The sequence below is a fragment of the Scophthalmus maximus genome, chromosome 3 (genome assembly GCF_022379125.1).
Source record: "Scophthalmus maximus strain ysfricsl-2021 chromosome 3, ASM2237912v1, whole genome shotgun sequence".
Taxonomy (NCBI): domain Eukaryota; kingdom Metazoa; phylum Chordata; class Actinopteri; order Pleuronectiformes; family Scophthalmidae; genus Scophthalmus; species Scophthalmus maximus.
This window is the reverse complement of record NC_061517.1, coordinates 14,669,093-14,681,303: the sequence shown is the minus strand read 5'-3', so window position 1 is coordinate 14,681,303 and position 12,211 is coordinate 14,669,093. Positions and strand designations below refer to the sequence as shown.

Genomic DNA, 12,211 nt, shown 5'->3' with positions numbered 1-12,211 from the left:
TAGTGTCTTTGAGAGATCAAATATTTTGTCTGTGTTGGTTTCAAAAGAAACACAGCCTCCAAGCCTGTCTCTGTCTTTTGTCCTGGCCCTGGTTAATGTGAGAGGAGGGTTCTTTACATCCCGTCCAGCCGGCTGCAGCTCAGGCTTTTAACCATTGGCCTGACAACCTCAGTAGTGGACCGCCACAATATCTGTTGATGTTAATCCTATTAGGCTTGATTTAACACTTTACACGCCCATGATTTATATGAATGTTTATTGGTTTTCTGTAATATAATCAGCTCGGGGAAACTTAATGCATTGTTTGGTAATACACGCGTGACTGGAAGCAGGGGGCAACAAACTGTGCCTGGTGTTATTTGAAATCATACACCCACATCCAACACCAACACTTGAACTAATTCAATCTTCAAAGTCAATGGAAAAAGAACAATATTTATTAGGATTAAGGGGGACATTTTGTCTGGCAGCCTCCTCCCAAATAAGAGCCTTGTTTTTTCCTTTGTTGATCGTTTGAGGATTTAAGATGCATTAGAAGGCAGTGTCTGGGTGGGTAATGGAAGGTTAGAGACTGTTATTTGATTTAAGTTCAGACACTAGAGATTAATATCTCCATCCTATGTGCCACCCCCCCCTTCCAACCCTCCACCCTCAATGCCTTGGACCAAAAAGCTGTGACTTAAGTTACGGGGTATTAGCTTTGATAACATTTCTTAGAGGACAGCTTTGATCTGTACCACGAGTTGAATCTCATCAGTTCTGTCATCATCCTTTGGAAAGATGATATTCAGTTTTGTGCTTCCAAAACAACCTTATCACACAATCTCACTTCCTCTTTTTTTTTTTTTTTATTGTACTCGAATTTACCATCTGTTATTCTGCGTGTTTCCACAGTAAGCCAGCTGCAGCAAACCCTGGTCTCTGTCCAGGAGCTCCTGATCCAGCAGCAGCAGAGAATCCAAGAGCTCTCTCAGGAGCTGGCTGCAGCTGAGGTAGCTACCCACCTCATCAGCAAATTCACATCCTCCACTATTTACCCCGAACACTCTTTTTTTGTACCACTTTCTCATTTCACTGGTTAATGAATTCAATTTTTAAGATCTTAGTCGTTGTTTTTACTGTAATCTAATTAAAATTGGCCCATTTCTCCTTAAATTCATCCATCTTCCATCTGTCATTTTTAGGCCTGGTTAAAAAACAGCTGGACTATCTAACTTCATAGGTTTGTTAAATTAAATAAAAAAAATTGTTACTCTATCCTACGGCAAACTTACAAGAGAGAGATGAAACAGCTTCACTAAGCTCTTCCTGAACTTCAGACGTGATGGTTTGCGGACTGAACCTTTATTAAGATCTCTTATGCTATGATTGATGATTTGAGGGAAGCTCGACAGGCAGTAACTCCGAAATTACAGAAGAGCTCAGTAAACGTAAAGCCTCAGGTTCAAATCTCCAGATTGACGAGGAGAGAGAAAAGGTTTCTTGAAGCCTCTGTGTACTAAAATCTCTTTCGCTATCACAAGTCATAACGACCTGAGACGGACAGCCTTATTATACTGTATATCATCAGAACACAAGCTGCAAAATAGTATGGTGCATCTCATCATTGGACCATAATCTTTAAGCGTATGGTCATTCGTCTTTGCCTTGATTTTTATAGACAGTGTTCATAATCTACTCGGAATTATAAGTGTTTAGGTGAATCGGACTGAGTGATTGTTCTTAAAACTTATGTGCAAGGATGAAATGTTTCTTTCTTTTATAACACTGCTCATAAATCACTTTATGATCTCCGGGCTCTTAAAAAGTGCCTTGGAAGAGACAATCTTAGACAATGTTTTATGTCCACAGCTGTTAAGCACACGGGTGTTTCACTGTAGCATCTGGATATCTCAGGAAAACATATGCAGACACATCTGCTTCGGCACAAATGAGGAAAAAAAATATGAATGTCTTCCCCGGATAAGGTTCATCAAAAACTGACATATCGTAGCTAATTTTGTGCTGTATCAAGTTCTCAGCCACAGGGTCTCTCTGGTGTACAAAGAAGTGTTGGCCCCAATCGGCCTGGTGTGAAGCACACCTAGCGAAGGTGTTCTCTCAGGCAGACTGAAAAGAGATGTTATTTCTTTTCATTCGTCATCTCAAAATCATAGATTGGATTAAAAAGTGTCTACTTAATTTTCTATGAGTGCCTAGTTGGACACCAGTAGTGAATAAAAAGTATATTTCACATCAAAACACCCATTAAACCAATCATAAACTCTGCTTTATAGCTTTAGCGTTGATCTTAAATTTTCCCTGCGAGCCGGCACAAGGCCCTCTGTTGTCTCAGGCCATGGGGGAAATTGGGAAATTGTTTTCAGGTCCGGGATATTTGATGAGAAACACATGTTGGAGCTGGCGAGCTACTTATCATTCACCGTTTGTGGCTTTCGGGGTTTGCCTCACCACGCTGCTCAAAGTGCACCACGCTTAGCAATTATACCTCTCAACGCGGAAATGTGCCTTTAACCCGAAACACATGGATACTTCTGTTTCCTCGGCTGCTAAGTAAACATTTCTCGTAGTTTGGAAACCGCTCAATTGCGGAGTGTGTTTACTGTCCCTAAACTGGGGACCTCATTATGGAAGTGAGTTCAGACAAACTGACTCATGTCCACACATACACACACGCGCTGATGCTGCACATTTCCAGACTTCAGGGCCTGGGACAGGTCCTCTTTTTTTCATCCTTTTTCTTAGTTATCAGGACTCTAAATGAAAATACTCCTGTGTTCTAATGCAGGTGTTAATGGGAGATTTGCCTCAGGGTGATTCATACCTGATGTTAAACCGAGAGGTCAATTTCTGCACCATTATCATCGCAAATCTGACTGTTAACTGTGTTTGCCCTGCTGTCTAAACTCACTGATTGTTCTTTTTATTAGTGGATACTACATGGTAGACTGGAAACCGCCTCCGTGCTCACGCGGGACACTCCGCCAGTGGGAAAGTGCATAAATAGAGTGAAATCAATTGCATTGTACCAGTGTTTCCACTGAAAAACTCTCCTCTGGGGACTTCCTTTTGAAACTAATTCCATCATAAATATACATGTGTTACACAAAAACATACTGTCTGCCGGCAGAGTAGCTGTGAATTAATTTGCCTTCAGACTCTCTTTAACAAGGCTTGTTAAAGATCGTATTCTGTTGCTAATGGTCCACGGGCATTTATCTTCATTTATCCAGATGCGTTGCCATCCTTGGGTGCTGCTGGAGTTGATAATCTTTTTTCTTTGCTTGTTTGTGTGTGTGTGTGTGTGTGTGTGTGTGTGTGTGTGTGTGTGTGTGTGTGTGTGTGTGTGTGTGTGTGTGTGTGTGTGTGTGTGTGTGTGTGTGTGTGTGTGTGTGTGTGTGTGTGTGTGTGTGTGTGTGTGTGTGTGTGTGTGTGTGTGTGTGTGTGTGTGTATATATATATTTTTATTTTTTTTCCTGAAGCACTTAGTTAACCAGCGGAAAGAGGCTGACCCCTATTGCACCCAGGCACCCACCCGAGACGTATTAGTTACAAGGCTTTTAAACCATTTAGAGGAAATCCTTACTATGTACAGTATTTACAGAGTAAAAAAAACACACAGCCAGTGCAATGGTGGATGATGAGGTGTCACTTCTCTCATTGTTTTTAATGTGTGTGTTTTGGTTTTGGTTGGTTGGTTAATTGGTTATGCCTCCATGCCAGTGACAGCCGTAGCGGGAGCCATTATGTTTTTGGGTTGCCCATCTGTCAGTCCCACTCTTGTTAATGCAATATCTCAGGAACACCTCGAGGAAATGTCTACAAATTTGGCTCAAACGCTTCTGTTGGAAAAAAGGATGAACTGATTAGATTTTTTGCGGTCTAAGATTAAGGTCCACGTCCATCCCATTCTTGTGATCATGATCAGGAATTGGAGGGATTTTCATTACACCTGACGCAAACATCCACTTGAACTCAAGAATGACCTGATTGAAATGTGGTCAAGGTCATTGCGACCTCACTAAAACTTTTTTGGCCATGACTTCAGACTTCATTTGCTAATCATGATAAACATTTCACACAGATGTCTTCTAGGATTGAATGATGGAGTCATGAGCTTTTTACAAAACACCAAAGGTCAGCTTCACTGTCATAAAAATCATCGATCAATTTGATATTTAATAATAATGGAATTTATCTAGAACATTATTATATGAAAACACACTGAAACATTTCCAATGAAAATGGCATACATTAAAAAACATTTTTAAATACCCACAGCTGCAATTTTTACCAGCTGCATTATTACTAGAGCTTGGCTGATATGGATTTTTGGGGGCCTATGCCAATATTAGGGAGTAAAACTTTTCTGATACCGATATATCAGCCACGTTTTTATATACGTATGTATGTGTGTCTGTGTATATATATATATATATATATATATATATATATATATATATATATATATATATATATATATATATATATAGAGCTTGAATTAAGAAAATAAACCTTTTTTAATGTAAAATGTAAACACAAATGCACATATAAATCTGTAAAATAGAAGTTTTCACATCAGCAAATATGAATGCAGATACCGACAAGTCTGTGAAAGGCTCCAATAGGCCGATATCATCGACCAACCAATATATCAGTCGGACTCTAATTATTACTCATTTAATAATGTAATAATGAAGTATTAATGGGTCAGAACAATTACATGTTTGACAGATAGTGGAAAAAACTTAAATTATGTTTTTGGGTTTAAAGCTGCTGAATAATTTTGGCGATTGAATATTTTGATCAGCAGTTTCTCAAAACATCAAAACTAATACACATGTGCAGTCCATCGGATACGTGTTGGCACCTCTTGAGGGGCCTGTCAAATTGGCAGCGTACTTCTACGATCTCTCCTGTCACTGATAGCCCACCACTCAGCCTCCACCTAAGCACCTAGTGCACTTAGCACAAGATTCTTACACAATGTGTGTGTATAAACACTGACATAATGTATCTCAAAGCTGAAATTCAGTCCTGGCCCAACATTTAATTAGGTTTCCTCAGACTTAATTAGACATATGTCAGAGGTAGTGTTGTGTGACAAGCCTTGATGTGAGATATTATATGGTGCCGCTCTGTAGATAATGCACATTATGGACGTAGCTTGCGGTTAACAATTCTACTCTAGAGCCTCTTTTTTTTCTTACACAAAGTGATATAAGTACATAGAAATCCTCACATTTCAGTCGATTGGATAAATCTCCCTTTTTCTTAAGCCGACACCATGCCTTGGATATGTCGTAGCTCGACTATACCGCAATTAATTTTTTTTTCTTGCGATGTAAAATGAGAGAGAAGCAGAATCCAGCGTTATTATACTGCTGCCTAGGGGAGGCAGGGGATTAAGATGGTTCTAATGAGGTGACGACTGTAATAAGAGTGTCTTCGGCTGGCCTCCAATGCACTCCCACTAAAACACGGCTCCTTATCAGCGAGGTTTAGGAGCCGATAAGAGCCCAAAAAAAGCCTCCTTCCCCTCCTCATCTCTTCCTCTGTCTCCCCTCACTTCTCCTCCTCCTGCCTCCCTCTTTCCACTGTAAATGAGCCTGATCCCTTTCAGATGAGATTCAATTAATTTCTCTTAGATTTAATTACAAGCGAAAGAGTCCAAGTTATCCCTCTACCCTCGATAGGGGGTCCACGCTTCCTAACAAGCTTCCTCTGGTGAGTCAGGAGAGTCTTAATTACAGTTTTTACTTTTCTTTTATCCCACTTTTCCCTCGTCTTCTCCCTTTTTCTCCCTCTGGTCTCATCAGTCTATCGTCCTGCCCTTGTGCATTTGTATGCTCTTTATTCAGGAATAGATTTAAGAACGGGGAGCAATTAACTACATCACTGGCCCCCAACCGTTATGGCTTTATAGCCAAACAATGCCTACTGATGACGCTTCGTCACAGGTTGCATTTTTCTTAGTAGTTCAGCTGATTATTGTTTTGTTTGAATATCTTTGAGATTCTCGTAGAGGTAAAAACACTAGTTCAGAAAAGATTTTCAAAAGTTTAAGAAAGTGAGGTTTGCTTAACTTGACCTTCATTTTGGGCCTCATTTCCCCCATAGTCTACAAGTCATTGCCGCAGTTACAGCTCAGCTTCATTGTGGCATTTGACTTCTGCCACGTGATAAAAGAAATTTCTCCAAGCCTTTATCAAAACTCATCATTTAATAGCTCCCCCCGTCAAAGTCCTGCCTATCCCTAAAAAAGGTGCTGCAGAGGCAGATTTCCAGCTGCAATTTGCCATTCAAATACTGTGCTATTATCCCCTGTAGCATTTCAAGCTGCACCAGTGTGTGTGTGATAACGCATCCCTTTGATGAAAGACATAAAGAACAAAACAAACTGCTAAGCTATGGTCTGCCTTCATGAATGTGGCCATTGTTCTAGATAACGTCATTATCCAAAACATTGGAGACTAACCTAATCTTTTCTTGATAGTATGGAAAATTATGTAAAAACAGCATGATTCACTCTCCCTGGACTTTAGGAGCAGTCGAGGCCGTAGAGGTTGCTGAAGTGCGATTGCCTTTCCTCCTTTCTGCCATCACCAGCATTTGGGAGGTTGTTGTGTTGACTACACGATAATAGACATGTGGCATTTAGCGTTAGCATTGCCCATATTTGTTCACCTTGTAGCCTATGACCTTTTGTTGAACAGAGCATTTTTATAAATGATTTCATATTGTTGAGAGTAGAGAAGCATAGAGTTGTTGAAAGATGTATATTGACTTTGTGCTGTGTCCCTGTATGTGACCTCAACACTTCTTGTGTGTGTGTGTGTGTGTGTGTGTGTGTGTGTGTGTGTGTGTGTGTGTGTGTGTGTGTGTGTGTGTGTGTGTGTGTGTGTGTGTGTGTGTGTGTGTGTGTGTGTGTGTGTGTGTGTGTGTGTGTGTGTGTGTGTGTGTTTTTTTCCTATAGACATCATCTTCAACCAACCGCATCCTGGAAAACCAAACAATTGGAGAGCTGAAGCAAGAAGTTGTCTCTTTGAAGGGCTTACTGCTCAGCAGGTAACTGTGTGTGTGCGAACGCGACTTGACAGTGTTATACAGGAATAAAGCACCTTCATTGTTAAACAATACTAACGTACTACTCTTTACAGTGAATGTCCACATAATGTCACGCTGCTCCTTTAAATGACTGTTTGCACATATTAATTAGATAATAAAAGCATCTTATTGACAGGTTCAAACACAAATTAGGATTATATTATAGTTGATGTGTCGCAAGAGCCCGAAAAAGACCATTAGCCCGTTGTTTGGTTCCTCTTGACGAGTGCTTTTACTCAAGGAACACTTACTTATTTTTGTGGTGTTTTCGGTTGTGATCACATGACTGAAGTATGTAAGGTTTCGTATAGGGAGGATAGGCCTATGGTGGTAGTCTTCATTTTATACCTTAATAGGAAGCCTTTAAATTTTTTATTGTTTCTATTATTTTGATTTGTTATAATATAATTTTCATATTCATAATATTATAAAAAGTACTCAGTTTGAAGAGTACTCAGTTTGAATCTCAGAAACAACATACGACAGTAACTACGTAACAACCATTATCTTTGCATATAGTCACTTCTAAAGTACAGAATTGTTTTGGATGGTCTGAAAGTTTTAGCTTGTTTGTGAATAAATAAAATAAAAGAACATATAATGTCACATTGCTCTTCTAAATTGCACCCTGAAAGCATAATCATTAATCTCAAAGATGTTTAATCTTACAGGCACTAGAGGTTATAATACTGATTGCACCATTTCTTTTACTTCACAACTTGGCTCGGCCAATTAGCATACTGCAGGCATCAGCTGCTCCTCTGTGTTTTACTGCTTTTATAGGTTAGCAAGATAACCACACGTGCATAATTGATCCTGTGCAACTTTCAGGAATTTTATGAGTGCAAAATGGGAGACAAATACAAAACATGTACTGACAAATCTGCTGTGTCCTGACCAAATCACACTCTGGTTGATCATTTCACTCACTCACATGTTAATATATATGTAGGACGTAAGGCATTTTGTTTTCTAAAGATTTCATTGTATAGCTCTCGTCCAGCTTTGTTCCATAATCTAGTCAGGTGCAGCCCAGCTCAGTCAGGCCCATTAGCATGCATGACTATGTATCGCGTTCTGTAATGAAGCCTGAAGTAAGAGTGAAGAAAATTGCCTCAGAACTGTCTTGTTGAGGATGTTTTGTTCCCCTCCTACATAATAATCAGTAATAATCCCTTTGTCATTTGCTTTCTTGACTTCATCTGGATTCTCACTTTGGCAAAGGCTTGAATCACTAAATAAAGTCTCCGCATCACCATCTGTCTCCAGACTCATTCCCCCTTTTTTCAAATGATCCAAATCCTCTCCAAACATATTTTTTCAAACCACCAAGAAGTGCTGATCCCGTTGCAGCTCAACATTGTCTTTTTGATCTTAAAAAGCTGCAGTGAATGTAATTTAAAAAGAATTAAAAAAAAATCTTAGAGCATCTTTAGCAGGTGTGATGAACATCTGGCTGTTTGGGGGGTTGGATTTCATTTGCTGTAATTATAAGAATTACATAGGATGTTTGTGTGCGTTCGTGCATGTTAAAATGTTATGTATGTATGTTTGCAGTATGCCTAATTATGACTTTGATCATGAGAAACCTGTTTTCACAAATTTTGATCACTGTGAGGTTTTTGATGAGCTCGTGATCAGCCCTCATTTCCCTCCTGTCTTCTCTGTCCCCCTCCCCGCAGGAGACAATTCCCCTCCACTCCCACCGTTCCTAAGATCCCCTCATGGCAAATTCCACTGAAGCCACCTTCAGCATCCAGCCCGCCGTCTGTTAACCACACCAACAGCAGCAGCGACATCTCCCCCGTCAGTAACGAGTCGGCCAACTCGTCCCCTGTCAAAGATGGACAGCACACCCCTCAGGATGCACTGGGAGGCCCTGATGGAGCTCGTCTTATCAATGGAGATGCCAGCACCATGGGCCTCGGCACAGCGCTGCCCCTGGACCTGAAGGACCAGGTCCGCATGGAGGTGCAGGGGGAGGAGGAGAGGAGGGAGGAAGAGGAGGATGATGTCAGCCATGTAGAGGAGGAGGAGGAGGGTCTAAGCATACAGACAGAGGATCGGCGAGGTGGGGACGGACAGATTAATGAACAGGTGGACAAACTGAGGCGACCCGAGGGTGCCAGCAATGAGAGCGAGGTGGATTAGACAACAGCACAAAACACTCTCCAAACACCACTTCTTATCTCTACCTACGGCTTTGTTTCAATCTGCTGCTGCTCTGCCCACACATCCCTCTGTTTGTTTTTTATTTTTTTTAAATCCATCTTCACTGTCTCTTTCCACTCGTTTCTATAACATCTTAATCTTGGGCAAATGAAAAGTAGGCATGGGCGGGAGAAGACGCCAAACTGACAAATATTGTCTAGTTGACACATGGCTTACCTCAATTTACTTTTCATCATGCAAACTAAATGACTGAATGCCGGGCCGAGTACCATTTTGTGACGATACCGGGAAATGATGGGCAATAGTCAAATCAGAAGGAGTTAAAAGAGTTCATGCAGAACTAACCGTGTGACTAATTTTCATGATTTGATCAGATAATTCACACAATGACGTGGGGTGTCCTTGTACCTGTACTAAGGCCCTTATACAGACCAAAGAGGCAATGCAGCTGCACAGAATATCGCTGCTGTATAGTGCAGCTGTGGGTCAGGAGTCATATGTTGGTACTGTGAGCTTCCAGAGAAGCATTAACACAGTTTGTCTCCCTGGTGATGGCAATAGGAGAGGACAAGTTCTTCCAGGGCCGGAGCTTTTAGCCTCTTTTATGTGTCCTTTCGCATTGGTGTCAGTCTGTCAATAATTCACAAGGCCAGCAGGGTGGCATTTGGGTGAAATAAAAGCCCTGAAATTCGAGATTAGAATGTGATGACGGGCTTTGTTCCATGCCGGTGTCAGAGTGTTCATCGGCTCAAAGCAGGGGAAGATAAATGTTTTTTCCCCTGCTTTCCTTTTTCACTGAGGGCTGAATTGCACATCTTTGCGAGCGTGTTTGTGTGTGGCAGGCGAGAAAAAGGCCCAGGCTGTCTGTGGCGCTGTATCTGTGTCTCCAGCAGGGCAGCTGATTTGGTTTGTGAAGTATGTTAATAATCAAATGATCAACAAATAACAGATGTATTAGTTCATGCAGCTTGAAATGTCAAGGAGGCTAAAAGCGGAAATCTAATACAGAAAGCCCAGTTGCATTGTATCATTTTCCGTGACAAACCCTGAGGTCCAAATTATGTGGGGCCTCCTACAGTGAGTAATCTTTACAGAAAACGGCGCCAATATTTTGTAATTAAGCTGCAGAAAGACAACGAGCGCTGCCGCAGATGGAAGTTGCAGAACTTGAATCACTTTTTGTTCAGTGTGGAGGTGGATGGGGGAAGTAAAAAAAAAATGCCCCATGATAGAAAAAGAAAGCAATAAATGAATACTTGACTTATTGAATTACTCACTCTGTCTCCAGCTAACAAGAAGAGTCCACGAGTGAGAAGGAGGGATATCAGCTCTCGTGCCATTTCCACCTCCATCACACGGCCTTCATAGGAACACCGAAGGTAGACGGACACTGAACATTTCTGTGACACCAGTCCTAACTTACAATGATTTGTACTTGATTGACTTCATGTTAAAAGTTTCAAATGATAAGACAAAAGCCCTGCTGTGTCCTGCAAGAAAATGTATTTAATACAATCAAATTTGTGTGGATGAATAAGCTTGGTTAAAAGAAGTACAGTAACTTTTGCTTCTTAGCACTGTGGTTTCAGTGATCGGTTTTCTCTGTAAACACTCTTTGTTAGCCAGAAGTGTGCATAGCTGACATACATTTGGTTTTATTAGGTTTCTAGTTACATCTAAACCAGCTGATCACTAAATATATGCTACTGACAAACCATGTATTACTGCGATTTTCATGTTTCTATTACACATTTCTCACATTTGATTAATGTTTTACATCAGTGCAACTGTTTCTCCTTATGTGTATATTTTGAAACATACACAGCTAAAATACTTGATCTCTAGTAATAAACTGAGTGCTGATTTAAATCCTAAGAGTATAATGTACTTGCTTTGTATTTCCATCCATTCAATTGACATTCAAGGAAAGACGGACTTAAATCGCACTGAAAGTTGTCACTTTTTGTTGTATCAGTTTTGTCTTTGCTTTAAATCTCTGTATGTAAGTTCAGGGGAAGGACTTTATTTTATTTTTTTTGCAATATACACATCAAGTAACAAATGGAGTTCGGCAATAATAAAGTCAGACTTAGGAAAATGTTCCATTCTGTGAAAAAACTTTTTGTCACATTTCTTTACCAAGTTTGAGCTTTTTACATCAAAGTAACAGCTGTGCTGTTAATTCTAACCATAAAGGCCTGTCAATTTCTGAAACCATTTTTAGGCCCAAAAATGCGATTAATCTTAGTGGTCCCTGAGCTTTCTGGGTTTTGCGCAAAACTTCTTGTGTGTACAATTATGAACCACTCAGTTGTGAATTTTCAGAAAGTATGACCAGGCAGGGACTTTCAAACTTCATTTTCTCTGCGTTCTCTCTGGAAATGAGTCAGTGACACAGTTATACGTCAAACGTGTGAAGATTTGTTTATTTCTGTGGGTGGATTGTCATTGTCTGTCTTTTGGTTTCTGCGGTGGGTAGGCTACCTTCTTGAGGAGCATTTCCTATTCCATTTTGAATACATTAAAGAAATTGTACATTACACATTATAGACTTACTAGACAATTTTTTTAATGCTGCTTAATTTTGTAATAAATATATTTCTGCCTAATTCAACAATACATAATATGGGGTGAGGCATGCAGAAAGAAGGTAGAGAAGATAGTTTACTAATTGCAAAGACAAAAGGCATGCTATGATTGTGTCTGGGTCCTACACAAAAAGAGAGTATTTATGTACTTCAAGTTACCTCGTGAACTAGCGACACCAACAGTTTGGTGATGTTAAGATTGTGTGTGTTAACTTTTAAAACTAAATTAGCAAATAAAACCAAACTACTTTACTGTTCTCAGATTGTTACCATCAGTCAAAAGCCATGTTGTTGCCTAAATCAGAAGAGTCTGTTATCTTTACAATGTCCATTTCAGTACCATG

General features: G+C 40.2%; 1 protein-coding gene across 5 annotated transcripts in view; it reads left to right on the top strand.

Moving 5' to 3' along the window:
• pex14 (peroxisomal biogenesis factor 14) overlaps positions 1 to 11,821 on the top strand; it is a 48,011-nt gene extending 36,190 nt beyond the window's left edge. The window contains exons 7-11 of one of the 5 annotated variants that reach the window (XM_035644375.2): positions 895 to 992; positions 3,483 to 3,542; positions 6,977 to 7,068; positions 8,790 to 9,066; positions 10,568 to 11,821. In XM_035644375.2, coding sequence (XP_035500268.2) covers positions 895 to 992; positions 3,483 to 3,542; positions 6,977 to 7,068; positions 8,790 to 9,066; positions 10,568 to 10,591 — 551 coding nt within the window. In that variant the 3' untranslated portion in view covers positions 10,592 to 11,821. Of the gene's footprint in view, positions 1 to 894; positions 993 to 3,482; positions 3,543 to 6,976; positions 7,069 to 8,789; positions 9,250 to 10,567 lie in introns of all 5 variants that reach the window. The other 4 variants (XM_035644372.2, XM_035644373.2, XM_035644371.2 and 1 more) reach the window with 4 other exon arrangements.
• The last annotated feature ends 390 nt before the right edge of the window (positions 11,822 to 12,211 follow it).